Source organism: Myotis brandtii, unplaced genomic scaffold (genome assembly GCF_000412655.1).
Source record: "Myotis brandtii unplaced genomic scaffold, ASM41265v1 scaffold963, whole genome shotgun sequence".
In the NCBI taxonomy this organism is placed as follows: domain Eukaryota; kingdom Metazoa; phylum Chordata; class Mammalia; order Chiroptera; family Vespertilionidae; genus Myotis; species Myotis brandtii.
In genome coordinates, this window is record NW_005371986.1 from 25,544 (window position 1) to 45,747 (window position 20,204).

Consider the following 20,204-nt stretch of genomic DNA (forward strand, 5'->3'; position numbering starts at 1 on the left):
TAGAAACATCGATGAGAGAGAAGCATCGATCAGTTGCCTCCTGCACACTCCCCACTGGGGATGTGCCCGCAACCAAGGTACATGCCCTTGACCGGAATCGAACCTGGGACCCCTCAGTCTGCAGGCCGACGCTCTATCCACTGAGCCAAACTGGTTAGGGCTGATCTCTTTTTTTTAACAGATACTGGGGCCACTTGTTCGGCCCTCTCCAAACTCGCTGGGACCCTTGTACACTCCTCAGTCTCTATTATGGGGGTTGACAGATTAGTCTCACAGCCATTAGCCACCTCACCTCTACACTGCATCTTACTAAATACCCCTATTCATTCTTTTCTCATTCTACCTCAGTGCCCGGCCAGGGCTACCATGCATTTCCTCATAAAACCCAGTTGTCCCAAACGATAGTCAACTACCTCAGTTTCACTCTCTCACCCCACAAAGCCATGCCATTCCTTGGACTGTAAACGCCTTATCTCCTTAGCTTCTCCATGACTGTCCCTTTCTCTGAACAAGAAATTTTCTCCTTTCTCAGGCTCACTGCGTACTCTCGCCTCCGGGTTCACAATTTTAGTCTTCTTGCAAAGCTCCTCTATGACATGACATGACAAAGGGACCCCTCATTGAGCCTTTAGATCCCAAGACCAACATTCTCACCCCTTTAATGCTCTGAAAACTGCTCTGACCTCAGCGCCTTCTCACCCCTGCCCCCACCCCACCTTTCCCAAAGAACAACTTTCTTTACTGCACATGCTTACTTAATAGTCTGCCTATTATCAGAAGCTGAGCTCATTATCTTCCAAACCTTGGCATGTTATCTCTAGGGAAAAATCCTGCAGTTTCGAATCCAAGTGGCTAGAGCAGTGGTTCTCAACCTTCCTAATGCCGTGACCCTTTAATACAGTTCCTCATGTTGTGGTGACCCCCAACCATAAAATTATTGTCGTTGCTACTTCATAACTGTAATTTTGCTACTGTAAACAATATGTAATTATATATGTGTTTTCCGATGGTCTTAGACCCCTGTGAAAGGGTCGTTCGACCCCCAAAGGGGTGGTGACCCACAGGTTGAGAACCTCTGGGCTAGAGGCCTGGGAACAGGCCTCCCCCTGCCTTTCCTCCAGCCTCTTATACCTATACATAAATTTCCAAAGTCTTTATTAACTTAAAGACTTTGGAGCATTGCTGAGTTAAATGATAAATATCTAAATATTTTAAAATAGCATACAATACTGAAACATTGATTACTAGACATGTTTTAATTTGCCTGCTCTTAGTTTTTATGACAGAAGGTCTCTTGTACTTTGTTGAATGTATATTTTCTTGAAAATAAGAGTGTGCTTAAAGTGTGTTGATAAGTGTCAATCTGAGAAATGTTGGCTGTTTACTTTTTGGTTATCATTGGAAAATTAAGGTTTCTAAGAGTGAAGAATTCTAATACATTTTAAAGAAAAAAGAAAGAAAAGGTTTGTACAAGTTGCTGAAGGTATGACAGAAAGAAAGAATAATAGAGTAGAAATAGTTAATAGAAGGTCTGAGGCATGGTTATGCATTTTTGAAGGACATAGAAAGAAAGGTCTGAAGGCTAATTTGAAAGTGTGAAATTTGTGAAGGTCGTGTATGTGATGAGAAGGAAAAGAGAAATGTTGAAAGAAAGAAAGAAGTTCTAAAGTTAACTATTTGCAAGAATTGTAAAAGGGTCATTTTACTCTGAGCAAGAAAGTGAGGTTTCAGTCTCCAAGCCTGGCAGAACAAGGTTGCTGGATACTTCTTAAGCTAAACCAGAATATTCAGCAGCAGAATTTTAAGACAGGAGCATACATAATGCCTCAGACCCCCACTCAGCCTGCTTTTCAGATTGGCTGGGGGGCGGGGAGGACATCTGTACTTCATGGGTCAAATGTAGGTTTGCTTACTTTGCTTTTCAATAAAGGAGCACACTTTAATTACTTGAAAAGTTAGCTTTTCACAATATAATCGAGGTCTCATATAAACTCATTCATATGAGAAGCCAATATTTTATGAGCAACTGGTTCTAGTAAAATCCAAAGTAAAATTTGCATATATATGCAAATGAGCACTAACAAAAAAGAATGCTGTTCAGAAGTAAATTTAAGCTTAAAAAGAAGAAATTTAAAAATCTCTTCCACTACTATTCACCAAGTAAGCTAAAAGTTATTATTCAAGCGTTAAATCTCACCATTAATGAGACACCATAAGTGAAAAAGAAAGTTACTTTTACTTGAGATGTATGCATTGCAATATGTCTCTCTCCTACCTGTTTTTCTGGAAGACAAACAAGTTGGTTGCTCTGTTTGAAAGAAAGTAAAAGTAAGTTAAGGCTTAAAAGTAAAAACAGTAAGGATTAAGGTTCAGTAAAAATAAGAAGTTAAGCTAGCGCAGTGGTCGGCAAACTCATTAGTCAACAGAGCCAAATATCAACAGTACAACGACTGAAATTTCTTTTGAGAGCCAAATTTTTTAAACTTAAACTATATAGGTAGGTACATTGTTATTAACTTAATTAGGGTACTCCTAAGGCTTAGGAAGAGCCACACTCAAGGGGCCAAAGAGCCGCATGTGGCTCGAGAGCCGCAGTTTGCCCAGCTAGTGGACGGGAGCTATAACCTCAGGAAATTTAAAGTGCTAAATTTGGCTGGTCCAAGTGCAGTGGTGTCTTACAACTAATTGATCACAGCCAGTCTAGTCTGTCTACTTCTTACCCAACCATCCAGGTGCCTGGCTTCAACTGCTCCTTTCCTTCCCTTTCTCTTTTCCCTTGGATAACAGCCCATTCTGGCATTCCCTCCCACTTTCACTGCAATACACACTCAACCACTCATCTGTCACTCCTTATTGGTAGTGCCATGGCGACTACCCTCTCAGCTTCAGCTAGTGGACGGGAGCTATAACCTCAGGAAATTTAAAGTGCTAAATTTGGCTGGTCCAAGTGCAGTGGTGTCTTACAACTAATTGATCACAGCCAGTCTAGTCTGTCTACTTCTTACCCAACCATCCAGGTGCCTGGCTTCAACTGCTCCTTTCCTTCCCTTTCTCTTTTCCCTTGGATAACAGCCCATTCTGGCATTCCCTCCCACTTTCACTGCAATACACACTCAACCACTCATCTGTCACTCCTTATTGGTAGTGCCATGGCGACTACCCTCTCAGCTTGGAGCATGGAACTGGGAAAGGGAATCTCATACCCTTTAGTCCACTTCTTCTCCTTACACCTTTCAGCTTGTCTCCATGATCAGGGATTTTTCTTCCTCTGTGGGGAAAACACATACATCTGTCTCCCCATCAGCTGGACAGGAACCTGTGCTCTTGTCTCTCACCCAATGTAGATGTAGCCCCCAACAATCAGTCTTTACCTGTCTCCGTAACCCATCAGATCTGACACAAATGAAAAGCCCTTTCTCCTAATAACCCTGGGCATCACAGCAGGGGTTGGAACTGCCATCAGGACTTAACCACTGCTCTACCTATTTTGAAACCCTGTCTCAGGACGTACAAGAAACTTGTGGATTCCCAGCAAGGGGCAAAACTGAAAAAAACAGGAACCTCAAACCCAGGGTAACCTATTCTCCTCTTTCATATCACTAGTCAGGCAACTAAGACCCCTGATCTTTTCCCCTCTAAAGATAACAGCTAGGCCTCAGTTGTATTTTAGCTCCAGGCCCAGAAAAGCAGCAAAACTAGACAAATGACGTTGTGGCAGCCTCAGGACCAGCTTTTACCTCCCACGTCACTCAACAGGACCGTTTTTTGAGCCTTCACCAACCAGTCTCTTGGGGAAATCATGCTGCTGCACCCCTCGTCCAGTCCACCACTATCCAGTCCACCACTATCCAGTCCACCACTATCCAGTCCACCACTATCGAAGTCCATTCCCTTGTGATCTCATCCCCCCTCAGCAGGAAGTCATTACACAAGATATGACCTTTGTTCCTATTCCATAAAACAAAAAGGCTGGAATGTTAAGTTTGATCGAGCAATTGATTTAATACCCCTTCCCAGGGAACTGGCTTTTCAGGTCATTTCACTATGGACATTCCCTTTGCTGAAGACCACATTTCACTTGTAGTGACAACATTTCATTCTCTCCCCTCCGGGTATGCATAAAGAAGTCTCCACCCAGAAAAAAAGCCTGCCAAAAGTCCTTTAAAAGCCACTGACCCCCTTCACTGGGGGCTGGAGCCATCCAGGCTCAGCCACCTGGTGTGCGGATGATCGAATAAATTCTTAATCCATCACCACTCTGGCCTCCTGAGGTCCTCCTTCAGCGACCTAACAGGCAGCCCTTCCAAATGGCAGCCTGTCCCAAAATCCAGCTTTCCCCAAAGGCAGCCTATCCTCATGATAGCCTTTTCCAAAAGGCAAACTTTCCCCCAATGCAGCCTTTCCCAAAACGCAGCCTTTCTCAAAAAGAAGCCTTTCTTAACACGCAGCCATTCTCCTACCAAAGATTTTACCAAAACGCAGCCTTTTCCAAAGCCCAGCCTTTCAACTAAAGCAGCCCTTTCCCAAAAGGCAGACTTTCCCAAAACGCAGCCTCAGAAAAGTCCACCTGACCGCCTGCCTGTGACTCCTTCTCCCTCAGTCATGGTTGCTGAAGGGCAGCTGGTTCATTCACTAGAAAAGCAGCAGAAAGTTGCTTGGTGTGTCCTTGACCACTTTTCCTACTCTGAGATCAGCCTGATACAGAGAGAAGGCTGCCAAGCCTGCATTTCACCAAAGGCAGTGTCTCCCCTACAATATAGCCATTTCACAACGCAGCCCTTTCCAAAGTGCAGCCTTTCCCAAAACGCAGGCTTTCCCCCAAAGCGGCCTTTCCCAAAACGCAAAAGTGCAGCTTTTCCAAAACGCAGCCCTTCCCAAGTGGCAGCGTGTCCCAAGCCCAGCCTTTCTCAAAGTGCAGCCTTTCCCCAAAACGAAGCCTTTCCCAACATGCAGCCCTCCCCATACCGCACTTTACCCAAACGCAGCCTTTCCAAACTACAGCTTTTCTCAAAACGCAGCCTTTTCTAAAACCCCAAACGCACCCTTTTTCAAATGCAGCTTTTCCCAAAACTCAGCATCAGAAAAGGGCAACTGCTTGCCTGCTTCTTCACAACTCAAGAAGGGAAGTGTCTGCTAGTTGTGCCCGGGACGCCCTCTGGCGGTAGTCCCCTGAACCACTGGATCCTCAATATAGCCCACATCTCTGTGGCTGGTGGCAGGGGTGATGCTCTGCTCCATCCCTGCTGGCTCTCTTGGGCCTGGTGACCCCAGAAGACCACACCCCCAACTCAAGTCCAGGGCGTCCCCAGCAGCGCAGCCTGTGGTTCCCACGTTCCTGGCTCTGAATCTGTGGGCATCTCCTGCAGAAACCCTCCTTAATCCGTGAAAACGACCCAACACGCTCTGACTCCAGCCTCTGATCCCTCAGCAAAGGGATTCTTGGTAGAAATGGCCTCGCTGGAGTTTCTGTGTCAAAGGAAAGCCCCAAACTCCTGGGAGAGCTCAGAAAAGGCCCAGGTCGGTGCTGGCTTCCTCAGGATTATGCCCCAGGCGAGGCCCAGGGAGAGCTCTGTCCTCAGCAGTCATAGATGCCTATGGAGGCCTTTTCACTCAACACTAAAGCAGCACAAAGTTCCTCTGTGGGGACTGGGCCACGTTTCTACTCTGAGATCACACTGATTCAAACAGAAGGCTCCCAAGTGTGCATTTCCCCCAAATCTGTCCCCTAATACAGCCCTTCCCAAAACACAGCCTTTCCCAAAATGCAGCCTATCCCCAATGATAGCCTTTTCCAAAAGGCAAACGTCCCCCAAAACGCAGCCCTTCCAAACTACAAAACGCAGCCTTCCTCTAAACACACCTGTTCTTCTATGGCAGCCTCCTCCTCAACCCAGCCCTTGCCAAAGGGCAGCCTGTCCCAAACCCAGCCTTTCCCCAAAAGCTGCCTTTACCAAACGCACCCTTTTTCAAAACATAGCCTTTCCCCAAAATGCACCCTTTTTCAAAACACAGCCATTCCCCAAACGCACCCTTTTTCAAAATGTAGCCTTTCCACAAAAAGCACACTTTTTCAAAACGCAGCCCTTCACATAACACAGCCTTTGCCCAAAAGCAGCCTTTCCCAAAACACACCCTATTCCATAACGCACCCAACCGCACACTTTCCCAAGAGAATACTCCCCATATTGTGTTTCCCAAAGTGCAGCCTTTCCCCAAAGGCCGGCAGCCTTTTGCAAAACGCAGCTTTCATCCAATCGCACGTTTTGTCAGAATGCAGCCTTTCCCCCAAACGCACCCTATTCAAAACACACCCTTTTTCAAAACACAGCCTTTCCCCAAAATGCACCCTTTTTCAAAACACAGCCATTCCCCAAACGCACCCTTTTTCAAAATGTAGCCTTTCCACAAAAAGCACACTTTTTCAAAAAGAAGCCTTTCCCCAAAACCCACTCTTTTTCAAAACGCACCCTTTTTCAAAATGCAGCATGTCCCCCAAATGCACCCTTTTGCAAAGTGCAGCCTTTCCCCCAAACGCACCCTTTTTCAAAACGCAACCTTTCCCCAAACGCAACCTTTTTCAAAACGCAGCCTTTTCCAAATGCAGCATGTCCCCCAAAAGCACCCTTTTGCAATGTGCAGCCTTTCCCCCAAACGCACCCTTTTTCAAAACACTGCCTATCCCCCAAAAGCACCATTTTTCAAAACACAGCCTTTCCCCAAAACAAACTCTTTTTCAAAACTCAACCTTTCCCCAAAACGGACCCCTTTTCAAAAAGAAGCCTTTCCCAAATGCAACCTTTTTCAAAACGCAGCCTTTCTCCAAAACGCACCCTTTTTCAAAACGCAACCTTTCCCCAAAACGCACCCTTTTTCAAAACGCAGCCTTTCCCCAAAACGCACCATTTTTCTAAACGCAGCCTTTCTCTAAACACACCTGTTCTTCTATGGCAGTCTTCTCCTCAACACAGCCCTTGCCAAAGGGCAACCTGTCCACAAACTCAGCCTTTCCCCAAAAACTGCCCTTACCAAATGCACCCTTTTCCAAAACACAGCCCTTCACAAAACACAGCCTGTGCCCAAAGGGAGCCTGTCCCCAAAAGCAGCCTTTCCCAAAACGCAGAAAAGACCACCTGCCAGCTCCTTGTGCCTAGGTTCAGCGCCTCTCACAAAACGCACCCTATTCCAAACACACCCATTCCCCAGGGGCAGACTTTCCCAAGAGAATACTCCCCATACAGTGTTTCCCAAAGTGCAGCCTTTCCCCAAAGGCAGGCAGCCTTTTGCAAAACGCAGCTGATTCCAATTTGGAGCCTGACCCAAACGCAGCTTTTCTTAAATCGCAGCCCATTCCCCATCTTAGCCTTTTCCCACACGCAGCCCTTCCCAAATGGCAGCCTGTCTCAAACCCAGATTTTTCCCCAAACGCAGCCTTTCTCAACATGCAGCCCTTCCCATACTGCAGACTTGACCAAAACGCAGCCCTTCCCCAAACGCACGCTTTTCCAAGCACCCTTTCTCAAAATGCAGTCCTTCGCAGATGGCAGCACCCTGTCCCAAAACCCAGCCTTTCTCCAAAACACAGTTCTTGGAAAATCGCAGCCTTTCCAAAACACAGCCTTTCTCCAAAAGCAGCCTTTCCCCTAAAAGCAGCCTTTCCCAAAATAAGGTCCTTGCAAAAACGCAGCCCTTCCAAAACCCAGCCTTTCCCCCAAAGTTGCCTTTACCAAAGCGCACCCCTTTTTCAAAAGGCAGTCCTTCACAAACACAGTCTGTGCCCAAAAGGAGCCTTCCCCCAAAAGTCGTCTTTACCAAAACGCACCCGATATTCAAGCACCCTTTCTCACAATGCAGAACGCACTATAACAGAAGCAGAAAGTCGCTTAGTAGGGCTCAGAATGCTCTGTTACTCTGAGACCAGACTGATGGGAAAGGAAGGCTCCCAAGACTGCTCTTCAGAAAGGCAGCATCAGAAAAGGCCACCTGCTCGCCCCCTTGCGGCCAGCCAGAGAATCGCGCTTTCCAGGGCCCCCAAGAAGATGAGTTGCTGCTGCTCATCCTGCCTGAGATTCCCCCTGGAACTCTCAATGGCCCAGATCTCTCTGTGGCTGGTGGCAGGGGTGACGCTCTGCTCCATCCCTGCTGCTTCTCTTGAGGAGGACGTACTTTATGTCCATAGAGGAGACAACCTGAGAATCTTCAATCTTTTGAGGCAACTGCAAAGGACCCCCCCTCACTTATGCCTGGGTGACAGAAACGACTTCAAATTCCCTTGGAATTTACAAACAATCACCCAAATGAAGAAGACACAACACACCTGCTTCCAACATCTGATGCTCTTGCAGATCTTCCACCTCTTCGGAGCACAGCGCAGCCTGGCTGCATGGGACCACACCCTCCTGTCTCAACTACTGTCCAGCCTCCATCACAGCCTGGAGCACCTGGAGCAGAGGGAAGGAGAAATCCAGGCTTGTCCCAATTTGGGAATTCTCGTCCCAAAGTACTTCCAAAGCATCCATAACTACCTGAGACAGAAGAAATACAGCTCCTGTGCCTGGGAGGTCGTTAGAGTGGAAGTGACAGTCCGCCTTCTGATCCTGTAGCAATCCTCAAAGGAAAGTCAACAAATGCAGAAGGAAATCCTTCTGGTGACTCTCGCTCTTCACCTGCATCGTTTGCTCAGCCCAAAGCAATCTCCACGCACATTTCTGCACCAGCGGAGAAATACCTGACACCGAAATCCAGGGGCCTTTTTAAAAATACCTTGTACACCACGAGTTGACAAAATGATGTTTAGGGAGAGGTACATGCTCTATTTTTTTAAATAAACAATTTTATGACATAATTGTTTGTGTGTTTAATTTGGGGGGAGGGTGGTGGAGGAGGAGGTAGGGGCTGGTGGCTCTTTCCAAACCGAACATTCCAATTTTTTATTAATGGAAGGGTTCTTCAGGATTCTGTTTTGTTAAAGACATTTGCCAGTTAAGTTCATGCTGGCTCTTGTAACTGATCCACAGAAAACTATCCAGACCGTGGTCATTATAGAATTTACTGTTCATCCGTCTAAGACAGCCGGGGGCAAACTACGGCCCGTGGGCCGGATCCGGCCCGTTTGAAATGAATAAAACTAAAAAAAAAAAGACCGTACCCTTTTATGTAATGATGTTTACTTTGAATTTATATTAGTTCACACAAACACTCCATCCATGCTTTTGTTCTGGCCCTCCGGTCCAGTTTAAGAACCCATTGTGGCCCTCGAGTCAAAAAGTTTGCCCACCCCTGGTAAGAGCACAAGGCAAGCTCTCCTGGTCAGAGGGCTCTTCTGTTTGGCTCTCATGTAAACGGTGACTGATGCGCATGGGCACCTTCTCCTTGGACACTGTACCATATTCAACATGTGTCGCCAAATTTCCCTGGGACCTGCAGTCCGCTCCACACAGGTGCCCCGAGGGAAGCAGGCTTTCTCTAAATGTATCTTTTATTCTATCACAGCCTTTTCCTAAACGCAGCCCTTTGTCCCCAAACGCCAGCCTTTCCCCAAAGGAAGCCTTTCTCAACATGCATCCCTTCCCCATACCGCAGACTTTACCCAAACCCAGCCTTTTCCAAACTACAGCTTTTCTCAAGACGCAGCCTTTTCTAAAACGCAACCTTTGCCCAAAAAGCACTCTTTTTCAAAATGCAGCCCCTCCCAAATGGCATGTGTCCCAAAGCCCAGCCTTTCTCCAAAGGCTGCCTAACCCAAAAGGAAGACTTTCTCAACATGCAGCCATTCTCCTACCAAAGACTTTTCCAAAACGCAGCCTTTTCCAAATTACAGCTTTTCTCAAAACGCAGCCATTCCCCAAAGCCCAGCCTTTCCCCAAAAGGCAGCTTTTCCCAAAACGAAGCCTTTCCCCAAAACGCACCCTTTTTCAAAATGCAGCCTTTCCCCTAAGCCCAGCCTTTCTCCAAAAGGCAGCTTTTCCCAAAACTCAGACTCACAAAAGTCCACCTGACCGCCTGCCTGTGACTCCTTCTCCCTCAGTCATGGCTGCTGAATGGAAGTTGGTTCATTCACTATAAAAGCAGCAGAAAGTTGCTTGGTGTGTCCTTGACCACTTTCCTACTCTGAGATCAGCCTGATACAGAAAGAAGGCTGCCAAGTCTGCATTTCCCTAAAAGCAGTGTCTCCCCTATAATATAGCCATTTCACAACACAGCCCTTTCCAAAGTGCAGCCTTTCCCAAAACGCAGGCTTCCCCCCAAAGCTAGAATGAAGGAGCTGCACCCTTTTTTCAAGCACCTGCAGCAGAGAGAAGAGGAAAATGGGGCTTGTCCCAATTTGGGAATTCTCGTCCGGAAGTACGGGAAGCGTGTCCCAAACCCAGCCTTTCCCCAAGTGCAGCCTTTCTCAAAACGAAGCCTTTCTCAACACGTAGTCCTCCCCATACCGCAGACTTTACCCAAACCCAGCCTTTCCAAACTACAGCTTTTCTCAAAACGCAGCCTTTTCTAAAACGCAACCTTTGCCCAAAAAGCACACTTTTTCAAAATGCAGCCCCTCCAAAATGGCATTGTGTCCCAAAGCCCAGCCTTTCTCCAATGGCAGCCTATCCCCATGATAGCCTTTTCCAAAAGGCAACTTTCCCCAAATGCAGCCTTTCCCAAAACGCAGCCTCAGAAAAGTCCCCCTGACTGCCTTCCTGTGACTCCTTCTTCCTCAACCCTTGCTGCTGAATGTGAAACAGGAAATTTAGGGGTAAAATACTACAGGTTTAGGAAATTTAAAAATTTTTGTAAATTAAAGGGACCGTGTTGGAAGCAGAGGGCTACAGAGCAGCAGAAGGTATATTTCCATATGATAGGGGAGCTGAAAAGCTGCAACAGGTACATTTCCATAGAATGAAGGAGCTGGGAACAGCAAAAGGTCTATATTTACAAAATAAAAAGAAGGAAGCCCTTCATCCAGAAGAAGAAGAAAGCCCAGGGGGAACAGGAAAACAATAAGGAAGGGGGGGGATGTGAGGTTCAACTTTTGAGCCCAGGAGTTATTATAGTAACCAGTCCAAGGGCATAGTGACCAATCAGAGGGGATATCAAGGCACCAGGATCTGCAGCCTTTATAAGCCATAGGGAAAAGGAACTCAGTGGGGCCTTTCCCCCTCCCCACCTGGGAGTCTGTACTTGTTCTTTAATAAATCTCCACCTTTGCTATACCACCTTTGGTCCGTGTATTCATTCTTCAATTCTGGCGGACAAAGAATCCGGGTTCCAGTCCAAAAATTCCGTTTCAAATGGAAGTTGGTTCATTCACTATAAAAGCAGCAGAAAGTTGCTTGGTGTGTCCTTGACCACTTTCCTACTCTGAGATCAGCCTGATACAGAAAGAAGGCTGCCAAGTCTGCATTTCCCTAAAAGCAGTGTCTCCCCTATAATATAGCCATTTCACAACACAGCCCTTTCCAAAGTGCAGGCTTCCCCCCAAAGCGCCCTTTCCCAAAATGCACCCTTTTTTCAAGCACCTGCAGCAAAGAGAAGAGGAAAATGGGGCTTGTCCCAATTTGGGAATTCTCGTCCGGAAGTACTTCCAAAGCATCCACATTTCTCTGGGAACTCCAGTCTATTCTACCCAGTTGTATGGAAGGAAATTAGGGTAGATCACATGGAGTATTTTTAAGGCCAGGAGTGCACAAGGCAATATCACTTATGCTCCATTAGTTGGTCTGCACCTCTTCTCTGGTGATGCACTTAAGTGCAAAGAAATTGAGAAATTGACTCTAATCTGCTAATCAATGGAACAGGACAGAACTTTATTGAATAAAACTACTCTTTATCTTTATCCTATTTGCACTAAAGATTTTTTGGTGAAAAAAATAACCAATGTTCTTGTTAATCAAAATCAAGAAGAACACTGCAAGTGACTGCAGAAATTAAGACCTGGGGGAGAAGGCATGGGTGTCGATGGTTAGAGTTCCCAGCATCATTGACCTTTTGAAAGAAGCATTCAGGTTGATTCCCAGAAGTACAGACGAAAGTTGGGAAATGGCCACATATGCTTAGTGGAGGTCTCAAGGCACATGGCAAATTCCAAGTTGTTTCTTCATCACCTGAGGGAAATAAGTATGAGTGGGCAACACCTTGCAGGTTCTTAAGGGAAATAATAATGAATGGGTCTTCCTTTATGACCAGGCCCAGGATTCTCATCCTGATATTCTAAATACCGAAAATATATATTGGAGAAAATATCCCACAACCAAATGAGCTATTTTGTAAAATAGCAGCTCACACCAGATTCAATCATAATTTCCCTTGTAGAACCATGAAGTATTTACAAAATAACTTTAGCTCTATTGTGCTCTCCTAGACATGAGTTACATGAACATAGATATGAATTATATGTTGATATTATTCTTTCTCATATTATTACCATGATTATCCTTTTCATGAACATTGACTGAGCTCCTGATATGATAGGGACTGGACTAGATAGGAAATAAGGATGGATAAAGTGATTTCTTTCTCCTTGGGTATTTCACCGAATCTGGGCGATCTTTTAGGAGGAAATACTTCCTGTCATAGCTTAGTTCATTTGGGCTACTTTAACAAAATAGCAAAGACTGAGCAGCTTGTAAAAACAGAACTCTTTTGCTCACAGTTGTAGAGGCTGAAATTCACATCAGGGTGTCAGCATGGTTAGTTTCTGATGAGAGCCTGCATCTGGGTCGCACACCTCTGACTTCCTCCTTTATCCTCCCACGGCAGACGTCTGAGGGACCCATCACAGGCCTCTTCTATGAGGGCACTAACTCCATTCATGAGGTTCTCCACATTCATGCTCTAAGTATTTCCAAAAGGCCCCACCACATTATACCACCACTTTGGGGGTTAAGACTTTAACATATGAATTTCATGCGGACACAAACTTTCAGACTATAGCAGGTCATAAGCTTTAAGCCTATGTACCCGACATCCAGAAGAGAGAATATAGCCATGCTTAGAAAATATAGAAGGATGAGCAGGTTTGGAGTTAAATAAAAGCAGACAAAAGACTCAGGACCTAAACTATTGCTTTGTGACCCAAAGAAATGCTCTAATTATTGCATGCCAAATGTTGGAATTCAAAGTAAAATGGAATCACTACCCCACAGATATGTATGGAGAAAACAGGAAGCAAATGATCATTCATCATTCTTTGTGAGGGGTTTCCAAAGAATCTCAGCATAAAGGGAGGTAATTGCCACTTCAGGGCAGATGCACTAGAAAGTAATGTGGTCCATTGTCTCATTGCTATGAGCTGTATGAATCAGAGCTCGAGTTTAGATTTGTGACTCTGTATCTGACACCGGGCCAGTTGTTTTTCTAATGACAAAGTGGAGAGCCAATTAGAGATGAGAGCATACATAGTTTATTATAACGCTAGCCAGTGATGGCGAACCTATGACATGCGTGTCAGAGGTGACACACGAACTCATTTTTTTGGTTGATTTTTCTTTGTTAAATGGCATTTAAATATAAAAAATAAATATCAAAAATATAAGTCTTTGTTTTACTATGGTTGCAAATATCAAAAAATTTCTATATGTGACACGGCACTAGAGTTAAGTTAGGGTTTTTCAAAATGCTGACAGGCCGAGCTCAAAAGGTTCGCCATCACTGCCGGCTAGGCAAAGGCTGAAAATTACGCCACTGCTCTTGCAACTTGAATGTCTCAAGTCCTGTTCTCTGGTATCTTTGAATTTTGTGGGGGGAAAAACACAAAAGAACAATAATTAAAATTAATATCAGTGATGTTACATGCTATATTGGAGAAGGAAAAGCAAATGAATTCTCTCACCAGCCGCTAGCAGGGGTGGGCAAACTTTTTGACTCTAGGGCCACAATGGGTTCTTAAACTGGACCGGAGGGCTGGAACAAAAGCATGGATGGAGTGTTTGTGTGAACTAATATAAATTCAAAGTAAACATCATTACATAAAAGGGGACAATCTTTTTTTTTTTTAGTTTTATTCATTTCAAACGGGCCGAATCCGGCCCGCGGGCCGTAGTTTGCCCACAGCTGCGCTAGAGTGAAGAATGTCAGGAAAGACAATGTAAAGCAGTAGATATGCTCTACAGTGGCTTGGTTGACATCCAAATGCAAATATCCATTGTCAGTTGGATATGTGAGTTTGCAGTTTACTAGGAATTCAATGGGTGGAGTTACATGTGTGGCTATTGTAAGCCAGGAACGTAGGTGGTCATGTGGGGAGGCAGTGTGGAGTGAGTAAGAGGCTTCAACTTGATTCTGAGGCCCTTCCATGTTTAATGGGAAGGAAGAGAAGAGCTACAAAGCAATCAGAGGTATGTTGGCCATACATTAGCAGGATAACAAGAGTGAAAAGGGATGAGAGTGTATTTAAGAAAATAAATGTGCTCTGAAGAACATCAGTGGATTCATGGTAGTAGTGGATTGAAACTACCCACTACATCAAGAAAATAAGTGGCATTGGTGACCTTCATGGTTGGTGGAGTTAACAAGCAGTCTCATATTAAAGTAGCTGGAAGCAAAGTAAGAGAAGAGACATTAGTGACTCCGAAGTAGAGAAGGAGATGGTGTAGGATCTGGGAAAGAATGTGGGTTAGTTTTTCTCTGAAGAGTTTTCCCTTTTATGCAGTATACTAGAGGCCTGGTGCACAACATTCATGTTGGGGGGGGGGGTCCTCAGCCCGGCCTGTGCCCTCTCGCAGTCTGGGAGCCCTTGGGGGATGTCTGCCTGCTGGCTTAGGTCCGCTACCCACGGGGAAGGCGGACATCCCCCGAGGGGTCCTTAGCACTGCCGTGGAGGTGAGAGAGGTTACCACCACTTCCGATGCACTCGCCAGCCATGAGCCTGTATTGAGCGTCTGCCCCCTGGTGGTCAGTGCGTGTCATAGTGACCGTCTCGTTGTTCTGCAGTTCGGTCAATTTGCATATTATCCTTTTATTATATAGGATATTTGTAATAAATGATTTCATGTAATCAATGTACTAGTAAATCATATTAATGTATTTTAGAATGTATTTATTTTAAATCATCACTTCTTTATTATCTACAATGATAATTTATCATGTCTTAGTAATACTACTTTGCATATAATACTACTTTAGCAGCTGGTGAGAGAATTCATTTGTTAATTTGTTAGTCAGGAATAGATAACTAATTCAGTTCCTCATCAAAATATCTAATGACTGCTGATAATATAATGATTCCAGGAACTATTAAGTTACTTAATTGACTTCATTATGACACTGTTTGCTACAGCAGCTTTTTAACACATTCCATTTTCTGGTAGATCTGGATAAGGTAAGGGTTTCTTAATATGCTCGGTAATTTTTCCTAATGTTATGAATATTTCCTAATGTTATGAATACTTAAGGTAAAATAATAATGGTCAAAATCAGCTGATAACAGCCCTAGTTGGTTTGGCTCAGTGGATAGAGAGTTGGCCTGTGGACCAAAGGGCCCCAGGTTCAACTCCAGTCAAGTGCACGCACCTCAGTTGCAGGCACCTCCCCGGCCTGGGCCCCGACTGGTGGAGGCACGTGCATTAGGCATGGTTCTCTCACATCAGTATTTCTCTCTGTCTTTGATGTGTTTCTCTCACATTAATATCACATCAATATTTCTGTTTGCCTTTCCCTCTCTCTTCCACTCTCTCTAAAAATCAATGGAAAAATATCCTTGGGTGAGGATTAAAAAATTTTTTTTAAAAAATTAGCTGAAAACAGAAAATAAACAATGGAAATCCACAGAGCAAGACAAGTTGTGTATAATTCAGGAGTATAAACAGATAGAGCAATTATAGCAGAAATCCAGAATACAAAACAAAAAAAAGTGTACCCAAAACCCATGATATAGAATTTTTGGTTGAAATTCCATTCTGCTTGAACATTTGTGTGATGTTGAGCAACCCACTTTATCTTCCTAAGCCTCAGTTTTCCCATACATTATCAAACAAGTTCAAGACATTTACATCTTTTGTGACTATTAAATGAACTTACTCATTTTAAGGCACTTAGCATCAGATCTTCTGTAGAAAAGGAACTTTAAATATGGTAGGTATTTTCCTGTTTTTCTTCAGACAGCTATATATGAGGATATTATTTCTCTCTCTTTAAAACACCTTAGGACCTGTATCAGCTCAGTAACTAACTTACAAAGGAGGGTGCTGAAAAACGGAATTCTGTTGTGAATTTTAGAGAAGGCTGAAAAACTGCTGTTCATTTAAAAGAGGTGTCTTATTTTTTTCAGTGATGAAATGATGATTTGTATTAATTTCTGAGAAAGGGGAGTAAATGCCTAGATAAAGGAGAGAAGAACATGAGGTTTAATGATTCTGGCCCCCGGCACCAGCCTTCCTTCCCTCCCTCCCAGCATTCCAGAACACATGCCCACATCACACTAGTGTCCTTCCTCTCCAGGTAGAAATCCCCACAGCACCCTTGTCATCCGCTCTCGTGACCTCTCCACCCAATCACACAACTGCTTCCTGGTCCCTGTGGTTGCAGCTGCAAGGTTTCCCTAAAGAGCAGAACGTCACAAGTTGAAAGCGAAAGTTGACTAACATTTCAAGGTTTTGCAGAAACATCTGCAAGTGGCTTTCCTTAGTGTCCGTTGAATATGCTGTAATAGTACCTGTAGCTAAACAGAAACAGAAAGCAAGATCCAGGGTGTCCGTGGGAAAATTATACCCTTATCAGGAAGACAGCCCCCTGGTGGCCACATGCTACAGGGCAGCCTCCAAGAGGAGGGCGGGCTTCTGCTCTAGACAGAAAGCCTCCACTTCCTGGGGAAGTTAGAAATTTGTATACATTTTAAAATAACCAACAATTTCTTTTGTAAATTAGCTATTTCTTATGAACTTATACTGCTACTCTGAGTCTCCTCTCTCTTTCAAAAATCTAACCTTACTGTCATTTCCTTTTTTTCCATCAAGATATTTTTAAGGCCTTTGGTATGAGAGGAGATTTGACATTGATTTCTTCTTAGATTGCTAGCTAGTCATCCTAGAGCCATTTATTGAAAAGTTCTTACCACCATGTTAATATCAGATATATCCTGTCTCATAACTCTAATTAATACAGGTAATACAATTTCAGAGATTTTGTGCTGTTACAATTTGTTTACCTAATTTCTCCCTTTATCACACTGTTTCTACTATCTCCCTGCAAGTTCTAGAGGAGACCGATCTGCCAAGCATTCTTCTGTTGTTTACCATTATTTGTATTCTTAACATTTGGTTAACTTGATATTTCATCTACAATGTAGACAGCATCAACTTCATGGAAGTCACTGGCTCTTTGGGATGCATAGACAACAAAACTGAAATGAGTGTAATAACCTGGGACAATTCCTTCATAAGACGGAAGCATGAAACTGAGTCAAAAAATTTATCTTCTTGCCCTAACCGGTTTGGCTCAGTGGATAGAGCGTCGGCCTGCAGACTCAAGGGTCCCAGGTTCGATTCTGGTCAAGGGCATGTACCTTGGTTGCGGGCACATCCCCAGTAGGGAGTGTGCAGGAGGCAGCTGATCGGTGTTTCTCTCTCATCGATGTTTCTAACTCTCTATCCGTCTCCCTTCCTCTCTGTAAAAAATCAATAAAATATATTAAAAAAAAATTTTATCTTCCACATAATTTTTTTAGGAAGAAAATGTTTCTCAAAAGATTTTACCGTTCACCTGTTGTATTTCCAAGATGAAAATATTTTAAATATGAGAATCTTTCTTACGTCTGACTTTCTTCGTATGACTTTGCAAAGCAGCATCAGCATTTCCCAGAGAAGTATCTTGACCTTTGGCCCATGACTAGTTTCCTCACGTGAGTCATGAAATGCACACATTCGTAAGAAGAAACTGCGAGTTACTAAAATCCATCTGACAATATTGTGCATGTAGAATAGCGAGGTATTAAGGCTGAGGAAGTAAGTCAGGAAATGCCTGTGAATTGCTCAGAGGCAGGGATCTCTCAAATCTCTGCCTCAGGTAAACAGACACAATCTTCAGATTGTTTCTCTCCAATTGATGGCTTAAAGGGCTCTAATTGACATGCCAAACCCTTGCATTTTCTTCCTTCCTCCTCAGCATGTGGGGGGCCAGGTAGGCACAAGACTACAAAGGACATTATTCTTTTATTCACCTGGCCTGTCTTTGTGATGGCCTAACAACTTTCAAATATGATGACCTCTTTAACTCTTTGGTTGATTTTATTTTCACTGTAACTACATTTTTTGTCATTTTTCATTACACTTTTGGGATGCAAATGTTTAATGATTTGGTTCCTTCCTGTCACCTTGCCCTGAAAATCTCTGTAGCCACAGCCTGTTTCATATCCCAGAGTTTTGGAGTTTTTTGAAAGGAGGAAGTGAAACTGTCATTATTTGCAGATGACATTATATTGTACATAGGAAACCCTACAGAAACCACAAAAAAGTGCTAGATTTAATAAATGAATTTGGCAAAGTAGCGGGATACAAAATCAACATTGAGGGATGTGCTGTGAGGGATCAGGGTGCAGCGCCAGCTGGAAGCAGCAGAGGATTTCCAGGGTCAAATGCCAGAGTAAAGGTGGCCAAGGCTCCACCCTCCCTGCCAGCTGCTTCCTGGGCTGCAGCTGTCCAGACCCCTGACGTCCAGTCTCACACAGAAATGCAGTAAAGGCCTGGAGCCAGGTCCACACATAACTTGGGACACAATCCAGGAGCTCATCGTGCCTCTGTTTAGGCAGATCCCTCTCTGATTCCACTAGGACAGTGATGGCGAACCTATAACACGCGTGTCAGAGGTGACACACGAACTCATTTTTTTGGTTGATTTTTCTTTGTTAAATGGCATTTAAATATATAAAATAAATATCAAAAATATAAACCTTTGTTTTACTATGGTTGCAAATATCAAAAAATTTCTATATGTGACACGGCACCAGAGTTAAGTTAGGGTTTTTCAAAATGCTGACAGGCCGAGCTCAAAAGGTTCGCCATCACTGCACTAGGAGGAGGCTGCATCAGTGCAGGACTCACATCTGCTCAAAAATAGACAGAGCACATCTAGGAAAGGGAAGGAGATGAAAGTCAGCAGGGGCTGGAGAACTGGGCAGAAGAGGGACAGGTAAAGCTTGGACTGGAACAGGCAGGCCCTCAGGAGGGGAACAATGGGAAGGGCCTGCACTGAGGCACCTGTCTCTGCAGATCCTTCAGGTTCAGAGGGGGAGAAGATGGAAGTGGATGCTGAGAGCAGAGGTCTCCCACAGAGACGTGGCCAACACCAGTGTCCCCAGCACAGGGGACACCCCCACAGCAGCCTGCTGGGAATTGGAGGGACCACGGTAACTCTGGTGCCATTGACAAACTTGTTTCAATTGTCAGAAAAGTCTACTCTTTAAAACTATTTAAAAGGAATGTTGTCTGATTTTCCTTAGAACTTAAAGTTAGTCAGACCACACTGGTGATGTCATACAGAACAATAGACAGCAATCCTCTGGCATTTGAAGTGGAACTTGGAATCCGTTACCACCCACCCTCCCTGCTCAGTGCTCTCATGCCATGGCCACTCTTTGGTTCATAAATCCCATGTCCTTTACTATCCTTGTCTCCTTTTAACAGGCCCTTCCATACCAGCCAGTGTCTCAAGCTCCTTAAGGTTTTGACCTTGGGTTCATGGTACCTTCCAAATAATTCATCGCTCCAGATTGATACTGCATGATAATGGTATAAACAAGTTTAATACAAATAGGATTACTGAGAAGGTTGAAGTAATCATCTTAAAGATTTTAGAGCAGTGGTTGGTCCATAGTTAGCATGTAATAGCAGTTTGTGTTATCATTTAAAATATCAATATAATTATTATTTCGATTAAGGGCAGACTCTTTTAGGATCATCCAATTCCATTTCTCTCAAATCCAGATTACTCAAGGCAATCTTCTCTGTAGCTGAGTGGATTTATTGACTGTTAGGTTAGGTGGCTCAGGAGGCGGCGCAAGAAATAGAGAGTCCAGTGAATCAGAAAAGAAAGGAAAGGAAAAGGTTTATTTCTGCGTCCCCGGGAGACCCACGTACCCCCAAAGACAGGGCACGTGGATTCACACCAACAGGGAGGGGGGCGCTTTTTTTATACTGCGGTTGGGTGAGGGGCGGGGACATGAGCTGAGGTATTCAGTTGAGGAAGTTTCAGCTGCAGGGGGGTCAGCAAGGTATTCAGGAATGAGTCAG

The 20,204-nt window shown here is 44.3% G+C and overlaps 1 protein-coding gene across 1 annotated transcript; it reads left to right on the forward strand.

The window, feature by feature from the left end:
* The first annotated feature begins 8,084 nt into the window (after nt 1-8,084).
* On the forward strand, nt 8,085-8,600 carry LOC102257302 (interferon tau). The gene has a single exon (XM_005886201.1). It carries the CDS (start codon nt 8,085-8,087, stop codon nt 8,598-8,600), a length of 516 nt encoding a protein of 171 aa, XP_005886263.1.
* The last annotated feature ends 11,604 nt before the right edge of the window (nt 8,601-20,204 follow it).

What these genes read in the sequence shown, in the direction of transcription:
- LOC102257302 (XM_005886201.1), top strand. Translation starts at nt 8,085, where the DNA reads ATGGCCCAGATCTCTCTGTGGCTGGTGGCAGGGGTGACGCTCTGCTCC.